At 40.8% G+C, this 15,917-nt stretch overlaps 1 protein-coding gene across 1 annotated transcript; it reads right to left on the bottom strand.

Moving 5' to 3' along the window:
* Positions 1-6,257: 6,257 nt before the first annotated feature.
* On the bottom strand, positions 6,258-11,987 carry LOC139561723 (low density lipoprotein receptor adapter protein 1). Its single transcript, XM_071378989.1, has 3 exons — positions 11,585-11,987; positions 8,700-9,471; positions 6,258-8,462 (listed from the first exon to the last, which is right to left on the bottom strand). The coding sequence occupies exons 2-3, from the start codon at positions 9,316-9,318 to the stop codon at positions 8,377-8,379; spliced, it is 705 nt and encodes a 234-aa protein (XP_071235090.1). The 5' UTR covers positions 9,319-9,471; positions 11,585-11,987; the 3' UTR covers positions 6,258-8,376.
* Between the last annotated feature and the right edge of the window lie 3,930 nt (positions 11,988-15,917).

Below are 15,917 nucleotides of genomic sequence, written 5' to 3'. Positions count from 1 at the left end.
GGGTATTTTATTTTCCATGCACCCTGCTGAGGTCCTTCCTTTCAGATGAACAACATTTGCCAAAATATGAAACTCACAAAATAAGATGAATATATAAGATTTTGAGAAAAAAACAAAGTGTGTGTGTGTGTGTGTGTGTGTGTGTGTGTGTGTGTGTGTGTGTGTGTGTGTGTGTGTGTGTGTGTGTGTGTGTGTGTGTGTGTGTGTGTGTGTGTGTGTGTGTGTGTGTGTGTGTGGCACAAGCAAGAGAGGGAGCAGAGGAAGAAACTGCAGCACTTTCTGACAGACCTGGCCTTATTGGGATCATTGCAGGTTAGTTCTTATAGTTCTAGAACCAGATAAATCTCCATCCAATCAATGTATAAATGACTTAAAGATCCAGAAAACATGAATTATGCAAGAAGCTCTCAGTCTCACTGAAGAATTAGATGTTCATCCATGTTCCCAAATTTCAAAAGTAAAAGTTTCTCCAAACATACAGTTTCAAAGTGTTTTTGTTTCTCCTGCAGCGCTGTATCGTTCCATTTCTCCAAACTTCAGATTTCAAAGTTAAGGGTTAAGTTTAGGCACTCATTCTGAAAGGTTAAGGATAGGGTGAAAAACAAATAATAAACAGTGTCCATGACTGGAATTGAACACACAACCTTCAAATCTAGAATCATGGAATTACACCCATCCACCTCCCCTGTCCACAAAACCAAAGCCTATTTGATGGTAATAGCACTCACTGTTGCCCCTAGCGGCTGTTTTGAAGGCATTTCCCAACATCCTCAGGACATGAATAGATGTCCAATTTCCACATCAATCTTGAATAATCTCCCTTGAATTATCATCAGGACACTCCTATCTTGTCTCTTCATATATGGTTTCCGGTACCTTCAACCTTGGCTTCCCCCTCAGTCAATGTAGTCAATGAAGAGTATAACTAATAACTCTGTGTTTATCCTGTTTACTCAAACATCCAGAAATTGACAATGAGCCTATATTAAGTCTATATTATGATTCTTCTTTTATTCCAGGACAGTAATGAGAAAAAGTTTTAGAACAGGGAAATTCTACCTTAAGTACCTTAACTTGTCCAACTAGAACACAGATTTTAATTTTCTGTTGCAAACCTTTTGATATTGTGTGCCATACTGAACATGACCCCTTCAGGGTTGACATTCCCCTGTGTTTATGGTGTCGGCAGCCTCCTCCTTCAGTAGCACCGACAGCCTGGCTAGTGACACCATCTCCCCACTGCCCGGGGACCACCAGAGGCCTCATCAGGGCCCTCAGAGGCCACAACGCATGCCAAGGCAGCAGCAGCAGCACTCATCCCAGGGGCCCAACCACCATACCCACAAGTAAGGGGCTAGATGAGTAAAAACCTACACACACAAATACACACGTGCATATTTGAAACACAAACACGAACTCATGCACACACACAATAATTGAACTATCATTTTCCACAGGAGCAGCAGTGAGGTCCATCTCCTACCAGCCTCCCCCAGTGAGAGGGAGATAGCAGTTCCTGTGAGTAGTCATCATTGTATTCCACTCAGTTTCAATAAGGAATCAAACAGTCATATTTCCTTCTGACTGTCTTCTCTTCAGGAAGTCAGTGAATGTAGTATTTCCTCAGCTCCTCTGACAGACCATTGTTCCATTATTCTTTCCTTTTGTTTTGATAATGACAAGATGTTCTAAAGCATACTGGAAATGTACCTCTTTTCTTTTGAAGAATGAGTCATTTTGTTTACAGTCTAAAGCTCTTATCAGAGAGACCTGTCTCGATTCTCCTCTTCTACTAACAAATGGAAAATGATTCAATTCAGAATTCGATGTCTTGCCATCTCTACTGGTAAAATGCTAGCTCAGAAATGATTCCCCAAGCAGATGGATATTATTATTGATATTAACAGGCTGAGCAATAAATATGATTTAAATGAAGATGAAAAGGCAGAGCTTGCTAAATGCCAATGTGATCTGGACGACATATACAACGATAAGGCATGCGGTGCCTTCATCCGTTCAAAGGCCAAATGGATTGAAAAAACTCATCTTATTTCTTTAACTTGGAGAAGAGTAGGCAGACTAGGAATAGTATTTCATCCATTTATGTAAATGAAACTATATCTGATGATCTTGAAGTGATTAATAAGAAAATACACTTTTTTTCTACAGTTCACTATATCAATCTCATCTTTCAGAAGGTGACTTGGGTTCCTTTTTTGATTCAGTTAATATCTCTGTTAAGCCTATAGAAGAAAGGTTTAAGAAACTCTGTGATTCTGATATAGATATTAATGAGTTGGACCAAGCCATTAAACAAATGCCTATAGGTAAATCGCTTGGACCAGATGGCCTGACTCCTGAATTCTATCGACATTTTTGGCCTGATAGAGAGTTATTGCTTTCGGTCTACAAAGAGGGTATTGCTAATGCTATCTTACCTCCTTCTTTGAGAACAGGGACTAATAGTTCTTATACCCAAACCAAAGAAGGACTCTCTTTACCTGGACAATTGGAGACCAATCACGTTGTTGGCAACTGACTATAAGTTACTAGCCCATGTCTGTGCTAATAGGCTGAAAAAAGGCCTTGATGATATAATAAGAAAGTCAATCAGTCTTCATTAAAGGAAGGAGTATCCATAACCATAGACAATTGATTTTAGATTACAGTTCATAGAAGATGATGGCTTTATATTGTTTTTAGATTTTTTTAAGGCTTTTGACACTTTAGAACACAACTTTTTATTTAGAACTCTCTTTACTTTTGGGTTTGGGGAGAATTTCTGATAAGGATGATGTATAATGATATTAGCAGTTCGGTGGCTATGAGTAATGGCACATCCCCTCGTTTCTCTATTGCTAGAGGAATTAGACAGGGTTGTCCAATCTCCCCATTTTTATTTATTTTAGCCACTGATTTACTAGCCGTATTTCTTAACAAATCTGAGAATTTAAAAGCGATCCGTATTTTTGGTAAAGATATAAATATCAGTCAATTTGCAGATGATACAGCCCTTTTCCTAAAGGATAGAGCGGCTATTCCCTTGGCTATTGACAATCAAGACATTTTCTATGGCCTCTGGGTTGACTCAAACAAATGTGATTTCATACCAATTCATTGCTGTGACTCCGTCAACATGGCCTCCATACCTGTTAAAAAGGAAGTTAAATATTTAAGAATTGTTATCACTAAAAATGTTTCAGATAAAAATCTTTAAACATCGATAATATGATTAATTCCATGAGAGTTTCATTAAGTCAGTGGCTGCAACGTGATCTCTCAATTTTGGGTCATGTTCTTTTGTCCAAGACAGATGGTTTATCTAGAATATTTTACCCAAGTCAGTCCCTTTTTCTTTCTTCTAATAACACAAAAAAAGTCAATTCTGTTATATTTAGATTTGTTTGGAGGAATAAAACGCATTATATTCAGAAATCACAATTAGTGAAAGACTATGATCATGGAGGTTTGTTTACAGGCTATTGAGTTTGAGTCGTTAGTGGGTGCTTTTAGAATTAAACGGTTGAAATTATGTCTGTCTAATCCTACCTCTGTGGTATCATATCCCTAACAGTCTGTTTAATAAACTTGGTGGACTTGAATTCCTAATGAAATGTGATTTTGACCCTCCAAAATTACCTGTGAAATTGTCTAAGTTTCACCAGCAAATGTTATTTTTCTGGAAAATGATATTCAAGCACAATTTTTTCCCCCCACAAAACATTGATTTGGAATAGAGTTATTACAATTAATAGGAAATCCATATAAGGCCTTTGGTTTCACATGGGTATTCATTTTGTATGTGATTTGGTAGACAACACTGGAGAGTTTTTGCCGTTTGATGAGTTCATTGGTAAATTTCAGGTTAATATTACTCAGAGAATATTTGAAGGTTTCCAAAGCAATTCCACTTCCTTTACTAGGACTTATTAAGACCACTTTGTTATATTATGAGGTTATCTCTTTTCCATTTTACAAATTAATGACTTGAATCTTTTGGATAGAAAATGCAACAATAAGTGGATACGATTGTCAGTTAATGAAGTAATTTTTGGTGATTATAATTCAATATATTGAAATGGAAGTGACCAACCCATGCTATGGTCAAAAGCGACTACCTTTTACCTTACTTGTCTAGTTATTCCAAAAGTTAAAGAAACTCATTTTAAAAATGTTCTTCCATCTACCCTGTTAATGATTTCTTGCACAAAAGATTCAATTTTGACAATATGCCTTGTTTTTTGTTCCTCTGATTCAGAATCTATAAAGCATTAAAACAATTCATGCCGCCATTCTAGTAAACTATGGATTGAAATTAATGAATGGTTGTGTATAAAATCTCCAGAATTAACCTTTTACCTGTTAAATGGTATTATGCTTATCCTTGTAATTCTGATCATAATGATTTTATTAATATTATTATTCTCTTGGCCAAATATTATATTCCCAAATGTAAATGGGGTAGAAAAATTCCTTATTTTAGTTTTTTTTCTGTTACAATTTTATAAATCCCTCAAACTTTTGAAACTTAAAGTTGGAAAAATTATTAGAAGTCATGTCTCTGAATGTCTGTTAATAGTTAATGTCTCATTGCCTTGTCACATATTAATGATGTCCTCGATTATTATAACTTTTTGGGGGGGGGTTCGCCATGTGTTCTATTTTTTTCATTGTATTCACATGAATGTCCCTGTATTGATGTGTAATATTGATATTGTTGCAATAAAAAAAATTCTCTTCTGTAAGTGAATTGCACTCTTTTCCCATTGGCCAGCTACGTCATGAATGGCCGCCCATAAGCCTGGATACGGTCCAATCACGAGCGCCTGAGCAACATCAGTGGCACTGATTCGATGGTGAAGGACACGCCCATGAAACTCAAGTCCATCACAGACATGGGGATCACAAGGTTCCGACAGTTTACATTTTTTGTTTGCATCCCGCCAAAGCAATAGTCCAGCGAAACACAGAATCCAATACTTATCTGATCAGCTATACATTTTCCCCCGTTGCCTCTCCTCATAGGAATATGGCTATGAGATGTAGCGTGAGCTGCTGTGCCTGTGCACCATTCCATCTCCCTCTAACCCCTTCACACTGGATATGCACTAACCTGAACAGCCTTCCCTTCCCAGAGCACTTCCTGGTCTCTGGAGCCCTGCTCAACTTCCTTGAAACCTAGGCTGTCTATGGCAACTGGGATGTGTTGTACTACAACAAAAGGTCATGACATACAACTTCCTTGAAATGTATTTACAATTTTTGAAATACACCTAATCTCTGTACCCAGAGCCAAATTGTCAAGACAGACTAGAATAGACAGACCTATGGTGCTGGGGTTTAGTGATTTTTTGGGGATGAAATGGCAAAAAGTGAGTGGATACAGAACCAAAACATCCAAATATGAATTTGTTGACCTGCAATGCCAAGTGTTTATAAATGGCATTATCAAACCAATAATATTCACGAACACATGAATGTTGCTCTAGTTGATAGCTGCCAGGTGGCGCTGTTGGACTGTATGTGACAATGGCCTTCCTCTGTAAATTGAGCACTCTGTCCTCACTTTCATTCGCTCTCTCCCTTCATAGAAGTGGTGAAGTCTGAGGCATCTCCATATCGAGACTTTGAGGTCCAGAGACGACAGGGCAGCGGCACCAGGCCAGCCACTCCCGCTTCAGGAGAGTCCTCAGAGGAAGAGTGACCAGGGTCATATACATTAGTGCACACTGTAGCAAAACTCTTTGCAACCAAAAACAACAGTTTCTTATCGGATAAGTCCAGGTAGTCCCTCCATTTCAGGAAATATTTTACTGGGGGGGGGGGCTTTAGTACCATAAGGGCACATTTGAATGTATGGTACTTAATCTCGTGGTGTACTGTAACTTGACCTCCATCAGAGTGAAGCTTGAGGTAAATGCCAGTGTAAACAACTATAGGAAAATGTCAGAATAAAGTCTCTTGAGAAATAAGCCTCAATTTATCCTATGACCCCCTATCCCATGAACTTCTGACTACCATCTCCAGCACCACAACGGAATGTTGTTTTCTTTCAGTCAGAGTTAGACCCACCCATAATATTTTAAATAGATATGCCTCTGCTTGTTTAGTCTCCATCAAATGCTTGGCACCAGTACTAAAACAGACAGTACAGGCTGTAGTGTGGTACGGGATGTTTGTTTTTAGCTTGAGGTTGGCCGTTTTGAAGCGCTGCATCTTCGGTTGAGGTAGAAAGACATTTCCGAAAACATACAAAGTATCATTGTATGAAAGTTTATTCCATAGCTTACATGCATTTAAAAATATGTAAACAAGGATGTACAAAACAAGTACAACATAAAACCTGACACTTGCCCTCCCAAGATGGGGTTGTGCCATTTATAGTTTGAGATGCATCACAATACATAGTCATTTAAAAGAAATGGTTAAACTATTGATATCATTGACAACTTGTCAAGTCAAATAACTGAGGCATCTTTTACTGTAAACCATGCAGATATGAGGTGCCCAATGAATACAACCCTGACGTGGTCAGAGTAATCAGAAGTATATTTTATGGAATGAGCGGATGTGGCATGAGAAAGTGTGTGAGGAGAGAGTGTTTGTGTGTAGACACAGGTATTTGAGCTTGGGGCCAGGACGCCAACACACTAATGTTATGAAACATGCAGAGTCATGAGGTTAGGTTAAGCCAGACTGAGGGGAGGGAGTGGGCGGGGCCAAGGCGGATACGAGAACTTTAATGTCCCCATAGGAATGCAGGTGCACTGCCAAAGTTCCGAACACTGCAAACCAACGTTCCTGCCCCAAAAATCACTCACCCAGGGTTATACTTCACCCACACGGTAATAATGAGGAACAAGGAGGATCATGGGTGAGTGATTTTTCCACATAAATGCAAATAATATATACATACATCAGTGGAGGCTGCTGAGGGGAGGACGGCTCATAATAATGGCTGGAACGGAGCAAATGGAATGGCAAAAGCATGGAAACCATGTGTTTAATGTATTGGATACCATTCCACACCAGCTATTACGAGTCTCTGCTCCCCAATTAAGGTGACACCAACCTCCTGTGACATACAGTATGTAGAAACCCCCCCCCAAAAAAACACACTTCTAGCAAACACTAACACCTTATAGGAACAAGTTAAGCATATGGAACTTAATTAAGGATTACATTTCACTTGATGAATAGTAATATGTTACGACAAAAAATAAATAATGCGAACAGTCAGTGTGCATTGACAAGACTAGTGGTTCCCAACAAGAGTATTAGGACCCCTGGGGGTACTTGGTCTAGCCACAGGGGGTACTTGATAAGACTCATGAGACCACTCATGACCACTCATAAAATGGACATGAGGGGGTACTCCAGGCAGAGAACAATTCAGTTGGTGCTACAGTGACCAAAAAAGTTTGCGAACCACTGGACTAAATTATGTATGTAGTGAAGTCTGAACCGAATGAATTGATACTAAAATGTATTAAAACCCTGCCTATGAACGCACATTAGCTATGACAACATAGCCCATGTTCTTCTATGGTCTGCTCAAATTAACCCTTTATGCCCCGTGAATCCTCTCACACACCTTCGTTTTTAACCCCTCTACCAAGACAAACACTGCGCTCACGTTCGGCTCAAACTTAAGCTCCTCCTCTCTTTAAAAAAACAACAACAATCTAGTGTTTCAGGAAGAGAAGAGGTGGAAGAGCCGTGTGTTACAAACAAGACTACTCATTAAAATAAATACATACAAATGTTTAAAAAACAACCGTCATTGCTATGACTTTCTGACCAGTTTCAACCAGTCCAGGCTGTGTTCAGCATTGTATAGAGAGGAAATTGAGGTTTGGTGAACTCCGTAGTCATATCCTTGTCTAGCTAAAAAAGGCACACAGAACCTTGAGCTCCTGTCTTCTAAGCATAACTGACAGTTCATAGTATCAAGGCCACCCGGTGGAAAACAAGTAACTTGGAGTAGCATTGGAACTGAGCAGTTCAGCCTTGAAGTGTTCCAACAGTGAAAGCGAGTCAAGGCCACTGAGGTGAATACTGGTTGCTGCCAACAGCGTACACTAAACACCTTGTTCTCTAGTAATCCAGAGGCAAAAGCCAAGGTAGCTAGTCATTAACTTCCACAGTTTGTAGGCTACCGTTAATGCCCGGTCATACTGTAGACTCACCATATAAGCAAGGCAATGTCTCATTTGAAAGAAAGTCCAGCAGTGATCTCCCTCAATCCTTTTTTTCTTTTCTTCTTTCAATCCTGTTGTGTCCAGTAGTGGTGGGTTCCTTCAATCCCTCCCTCCGTGCTGTAGCTAGCCACTGGGGATGTCGTCAGTTCCGTGTCCCATGCTGGGGATCGGGGTCTCAGTGCCAGATGTCAGAGGCGGAGCCCTTCCTGGTCATGGCTCTCAGTGGACTACGAGACAGGGAGCTCCTCTTCTTCCAACGGCCTGCAAACAAACAGAGGAGAGAGGGGGAGGGAGTTAGACAGGCTGGCTGGGCTTGGTTTTATAGCAAACAACTCTCAAGAGCAGACAGGTGCAATGTGGAAATACAGGTACAGACACATTCATGTGTGAACAAAAGACTATCAATTCATCCCTTTGACAGTTTCCCCTATTGCTAGGCAACCCCCTGAACAATTTGGTTTCTATTAATATTTCAGCGTGTCAGGCCTGTGTTCTCACCTCTTCCACAGCTGTCTGGTTGTATGGAGCTTTTGGGGTTCGTAGTGGTGCTAGGCATATCCTCTCCCTCCTTTACCCTGTCCTTTTCTGGGGTCAGAGTGCCGGTACTTCCCCCTAACCCAACGTCCCCGTCCCCCTGCCAGTCACTCAGTGCCCTCTGGAAGGAGTGTGCCAGGCAGGCCGTCATGTCCCGTGCCCGCTCCGCCCGGCTACACCAAAACACCCGGCAGTGCAGCTGTTGCCCGTGATGCTTACAGATGTACAGAAACACGTTGGGTCTGGTGGCGTCGGCCGCGCAGTAGGCTATGTCCTGGAGGTACGTCTTAGTGAGCTGGCGTCCTGTGCTGAGCTCTTTGACTTCCACATAGCGTGGACGAACCACCAACGCGTGGTCTTTGCTCAGTTTCTTTCCGTTGGAGGCCCCGTCGAGCAGCCGGGCTATGGCATCCTGGGCCTGCTGTAGATCCAGGGAGAAGATTTTCTCAGTGCCCAGGTAGTGGACCTTGAAGAGCGGGTCGCCGTGGGAGAGGGACTCGGTGCGGTCACGGCGGAAGCGGCGGCGTAAAACGGACGGGGAGTTCTTGAGGGTCTCCATCAGGTGGAAGGTGTTGAGAGACATGGTGGATTTAAGGTTTCTTTTTTGGGGGTGGGGGGGGGGGGTGTTAGGCTTGGGGGTAGACTGGGCACAGGTGTCGTGGTCCTCAGTCCTTTTCCCCAGGCTTGTTTCCCAGTTTCTCTTTGAATCGGGTACAGTTGGACTCACCGTCTTGATCTGCAATACAGAAAAAGAGGAACATATGGGGTTAAAGTGGGTTATAGTTAAATACATTACCACATAAAATCAGCAGACATGGATTGCAAATGTTAGCACCACAAGATACATTATAATGTGGAAAATGGACACAGCTCATATCTTTCAGACATTTTACTTAAAACATTTGATTGAGGCAAACTATCTCCTTCAACACATTATGCAGAGTGGAGACCGGCACTTGGACATGTGTTATAGTTAAACAGCACAGTTAGACACAATGTACTGGGGGAAGGAGGGGGCAGGATCAGGTGCTGCAATGACGCAGTCTGAGGCAATATTCATTTACCGACAGTCACTAGATTCAGTACAGAGCCATCAAATATTTAACAGTTACTGTGCCTTGTCTTGAAGGGGAATAAACCCTTCCCACTCACTCTCATACCCATATTAACAGACACTCTACAACCGCAGCTGTTAAACAAGTCTCAGTCCCGTGAGGTGTCATTGTCCATCTTAACATCTGTCATTACCTAGTTATCATAGGTGTAACCCTTGCCTCTAGTGTATGATCTTTAGGCTTAGTAGACGACATGACAACCATGAGGTGAACAAAGTATTTGACACTGTGGTTTTTCATTTAAACCAATATTTTTTACATTACAACTCTAAAAAGTGACTTGAAATGTATTGCAATGTGTGGTAAGAAGTGAAGTGGACTGAATATATGTTATTGAATCGAATTGTCTGAGACTTAGAGTGCTGAAACTACATGGGCAAATGTGACCTAAACAAATGACTGCTTAACCCCCGTTAGACAACACCGCCAGCTGGACATAACTGTATTTTAAGAAAGTCCCAAAAACACCACTCTCCTCTATGTCTCAAGCCATTATGTTGTCCCTTTCTCTTTTCTCGGCTAATCTCTCAACATCCTACCACCCCCCTCAGATGTTGCTTTGGCCCGAGAACCGCCAACTGTTCCGAGACCATAGGCCATTGTTAGGAGAGCCCACTTCTCAGGAAACAGCTTTGCTTTCTACCCCCCCACACCAGACAAAATATTTCTCCTCCTAAAAACAATGGCATGTTTTCATGTGTGCGTCACATAAGTCTGAGATCAACTGACCTAGGGACAGATCAGAAATACACACATATTAAGTTTTGTAACAGACAGAAAAACACCCCCAGGCTAAAGGTGAAGTAATCTGCCACAGTAAATATGTCCAGTTCTCTTGGCATGTTGACAAGCAGGTAGATAAACCATAGTGCAGTAACTCCCATCATAACACTTTGTTCAAAATGTGGTCAGAGTGCATTTTAATAGGATCAAAGATGTCCATGAGTAAATAGAGTAATGTGTAAACTCCCTGATTATGTTATCTGAAGTAGGGTACTAATGTACTGTCCTAGCGGCAGACAGTCAGGTCTGTGTCTGTGTGCCAGTGCAGACGGGAATTTGGAGGGGTGGGAATTGAGGACATAAGGTTTTCCTTTCAGTGGAGCGCTTAAAAAAAAAAAAAGATGGCACCTAGGATGAGTTATGGAAGTCAGCTGGGCAATTGCAAGATAAGACTGATGTTGAGATTCAGAATCTTTTTTTTTTTTACCTAAAAATGTCGAACAAAAAACAATTATTGCAAAGTTAATCAAACTAAGTACAAGGACTACTTTTACAATTCCCACAGAATTTTACAAAAACACATTTACTTCTAGAACAGTGCAGATGCAAAATGTGGTAACAGATAACGGCACAAATCTTTGTGGAAATTGTTCAAAGTAGTCCTTGTGCATAGAGTTTTATGGTTCGTTAAACTTTACAATCATTAGTTTTTGTTTGATATACATTTTAAAAGTGGAAAAGCAGTCTCGGCATCACATTCAACATGCCATGCGTCAAAGGGTAAGCCCCCGTTTCGTTCCCTTATCTTCCATTTAAGAAACATTTTGCAACCGAATTGGCTTACCCTTTGACGCATGATAAATGTATGTACTTTGGAAATGCCACTATAATATATTAACAGTGTCGAATTATCAAATAATTGTAATTCATTTTGGGGAGAAAAAAAAAAATCATAGTAACAGTCACATGAAACTGGTTTGTCAGTAGAGTGAAAAATGTAGCGCATCTTACCTTGCTGCAGTTTCATGCAAATGATGTCCTGGCGCTTCTAAGAGTACCCGTCTTCATAACTGACCGGATGCAAATGAACAGGTGTTTCTCAATTATTCTATCTATTGGAATAACATTAATAGGATCAACCAAAACCCTCAATTTCTCTCAGCAGCCAGCATCACTGACGATATTACATTATAAATTCCAATAGTACCGTTTGAAACATCAAAGTACTTCTGACCCGAAGCTTCGTTCAACATTGCCTGCTCAAGATTGAAGCTAAATTCCAATAATACTGTTAATGGACTAAAACTAACAAAGAACGTGGCACAATTTAGACTACTATGAATGTTCGGAACTAAACACTCATACTCTCTTCTCGTTGGCGTGAGCAATACTCATTCGCTGAATTTGAATGACTGGTGACGCCTCCTCGTACTGCGCTTATGAACCTGAACAGCGTGTGCGCGCCTCCGGGCTACGATGCAAATGAACGAGCATTTGAGTTTGTGGGGTGTGTGTGAGTGTGTGTGAGTGAGTGTGAGTGAGTCAAAGTTGGCCAGGAGGGAGACTTTTGCGTTGTGGTGTATTTGTGTTGGAGGAGGGTTGGTTCTTCTATCGTTGTGCATACCTAAAATCCCCACAATGACAGTAAAACAATGACAATTCTCCCTTGAGGGGACATTTCTAATGGGTTAGTAGGGTTATGGGTTATGGAAAATAGGATTTTGAATGGAATTTAATTGTAGGTCACCATGAGGACAGAAGAAGATAAAGTGTGTGTGTATGTGACTTAGTGAAGGTGCCCAGGAGAGAAAGAGAAAATACAAGGCCAGGAACAAATTGTGCCTGGAGGCAACATTAGGGGTTAATATAGGGGGGATGCATTGACTTGATAAGGGGGATAAGGAAGGATAAGACCTTTGTCACTGTGTGTTATAAACAAATAGAAAGTTAATTTCTGCTAACACAAGTATAGACACATTCATGGTAACTTGACCTAATTAGGCCATTAGCCATTTGTTGGAAAAGTACCCAACTGCCATACATAAAGATACCTTAATAGAAAATGACTCAAGTAAAAGTGAAAGTCACCCAGTAAAATACTACTTGAGTAAAAGTATTTGATTTTAAATACACTTAAGTATCAAAAGTAAATGGAATTTAAAAAATATACTTAAGTATCAAAAGTAAAAGTATAAATAATGTCACACCCTGATCTGGTTCACCTGTCCTTGTGATTGTCTTCACCCCCTCCAGGTGTTGCTTATTATTCCCCTGTGTGTATATCCCTGTTTCCTGTCTCTCTGTGCCAGTTTGTCTTGTTGGCCAAGTCAACCAGCAGTTTTCCTTGCTCCTATTTTTCCCAGTCTCTGTTTGTTTCTAGTCCTCCTAGTTTCGACTCTTACCTGTACTGACTCCGAACCCGCCTGCCTGACCACTCTGCCTGTTCTGACTACCAGCCTGCCTATCCCGTTGTAATGTTTTTGGTCTCGGATCTGGTTTCTGACCCCTGCCTGGCCTCGAGGCTGCCTATCGTCTGGTACTGTTTGGACTCTGACCTGGTTTATGAACTCTCGCCTGTCCCCGACCTGCCTTTGCCTACTCCTTTTGTTATAATAAATATCGGAGCTCTACCATTCAGTGACACGGATACAGTGCCTTATGAAAGTATTCATACCCCTTGATTTATTCCACATTTTATTGTGTTACAGCCTGAATTCAAAATTGATAAAAAATGTTTGTCTCATTACATTGTCATACATTTTATCTCCAGCCTGTAGGCTACAGAAGTGGCCACATACTCTTTCTACAATATACTATATCTGCTACATGATTTATGTTAGATAAATATTTTTGATGGAATGTTGGTGGAGCGCTGCAGAGTTGCGTCCTCTCCAACAGCACCCTGAAAGGCGTGCTGGGAATGGACAATAAATATTTTGCGTCCCTGCGTCCCTGTGAGTGCTCACCTAAAAAGCCCATATGTCACTGGTTGAGAGAAATTGTAATTGTTTTTGGGCAGAATTGTGTGAGGTTTTATGTGTTGTCTTGGCCAGTTTAGCTCAGAAAATGTCACCATAGGCAGCAGCCTAATCCTGCCTAATGAGCAGACCGGCCCTGGCCTCATCACAATTCTATTTCAGAGATCTATAGACAGTTCCTTGGACCTCATGGTATAGTTCCTGCACTGGCATGCACTGTCAACTGTGGGACCTTTTATAGACAGGTGTGTTTCTTTCTAAATCATGTCCAAACAATTGAATTGGCCACAGGTTGACTCCAATCAAGGGTGAACAAAGGAAATTGGTTGCACCTGAACTCAATTTGGAGTGTAACAGTAAAGGGGATGTGAATACTTATGTAAATGAGATATTGCTGTATTTCATTTTTGCATAAATTATCAAACATTTCTAAAAACATGTTTTCGGTTTGTCATTATGGGTTACTGTGTGTAGATGGGTGAGAAAAACAATCTATATTATACATTTTTAATTCAAGCTGTAACATAATAAAATGTGGAATAAGTCAAGTGGTATAAATACTTTCTGAAGGCACTGTAAGCAACTGCAGTAGCCTAGGCCTATAGCCATGAATACATCTGAAAACCACTACTGCTCATCAGTACATTGTGTCACTCATAGCTGGTGGTGGATTGCTATAATTTTTAGGTGCGGGAGCGGCAAAAAAGTACATTATGCCATCATTTCTCAATCGAAGTTTGTACCGACAGATGTAGCCTATTGAATATTATTATAGAATATGCATAAAATGCATCCTCCAATTGCATAGTCTGCCTATGCCCACACATATTGTTTCTAGCACTCTCATTTGTCACTGTCAATCGTGAATGAGAATTGTTTGTTTTGTAAAATACTCATCATTATGTGATCTTACGGGACACTGATTAAGATTTCGATTTCTTTTCTTCCAGAAATAGTTTTACCAGCTCTGTGTATTCTCAAATTGCGCCGCTCCCTCGCCCTCGGTTAGCACTACAACCCTGCTCATAGCCTCATGCTAATGAGGGTCGTTAACCCTAGTTTCTCTGTTCTATTTCTTCATCTGTTTATGTTGGGGGCATGAAGGAAAACACTAAACGGTTCCATGTGTGTTTGTGTGTGTGTGTGTGTGTTTCAGAGGGGAATAGTGTGCCCCTGTCTAATTTGGGTTTGGCCCTAATTTGGGTTTGGCCCAGCAGGAACTGTTGAGGTTTGGACGTCATACCAATCAAAGTACCTTATAGAACACAGTGGAACTATTATTGGGCACCGATGACGCTATGTGCCAACTACCATCTTATGCCTATTTGCCTATCATAATAGCAAAGTGGAACTATTATTGGGCACTGATGTCTCTATGTGCCAACTACCATCGTTTGCCTATTTGCCTATTTGGCTCTCATACCCACCCAACCAAACTAACAGGATGTAAGCTCTATCAGGGAAATAGAGCAGAACTAGCTAGGCTGTGAATTGACAATCCGAAAAATAGGGGTGAACGTAATGGGTGAAAGATGATCTTAGTGGTACGAAGCTTTCAGGAAACTCACACCAGAGTATTTGCTGGTTGAGGCTGGTTGCGATGGGTGGCTAAATCCATCCTGAGACCCTGTCTATACTGTAGTCAAATTAAGGTGAGTAACCTCTGTTTTTGTTTCCATCTCTTATCAGCCGCTTCTTCCTGCATCTCTGAAGAAGAACATAAGATGGAAGATGGCGGTATAACAAGAAATCTCAGACTTTTTTTTTTAGCACCACATTGTATCTCATTCTAGTGGAACAGTATGTTAACAAGACACTGTGTAGATAAAAACGAGTCACTTCGATGCCTACGGTAGCAGCAGTGAACCCAACAATCCAGTAGGCTGCTATCTCATGCCCCTATCGATACATTGTTGGACATCAGTGCATGTAGAACATGCCAAGATTGTTGACAGAAGGGAACAAAACTATAGCCTCGTAAATGCCAGACGGATTACTGCTGCATGTAGCAACATTCATGCAAGCTCGAAGGATCAGGCAGGTTTGCGAGGCTAATAAATATAGCCCTAAAAAAAACATTGTGAATGAGAAGTTTTATCCCAAATCCACATTTTTGGGACAATCAGAGCATCCTCCACCCTTTTATTCACTCAACTTCCAGTTATCAAGTGGAAGTTTGATCTCAGATGTTGGCTTTTGTGAAAGAACAGGAAATAATATTGCAAACAAAATGGAATATACATTTGACCTGGGCATAATGGCAGTAGTTTAGTTGATGTGGTAATTACATTTCAGTTGATTAAGAATGACTTGAGATAAAAATGGATTAATGTGTGAATTGACACACCCTGTTAAGATAATCAATG

Source organism: Salvelinus alpinus, chromosome 31 (assembly GCF_045679555.1).
Source record: "Salvelinus alpinus chromosome 31, SLU_Salpinus.1, whole genome shotgun sequence".
Taxonomy (NCBI): Eukaryota; Metazoa; Chordata; class Actinopteri; order Salmoniformes; family Salmonidae; genus Salvelinus; species Salvelinus alpinus.
Note: the sequence above shows the minus strand (reverse complement) of the source record. Positions and strands in the feature narration are given on the sequence as shown.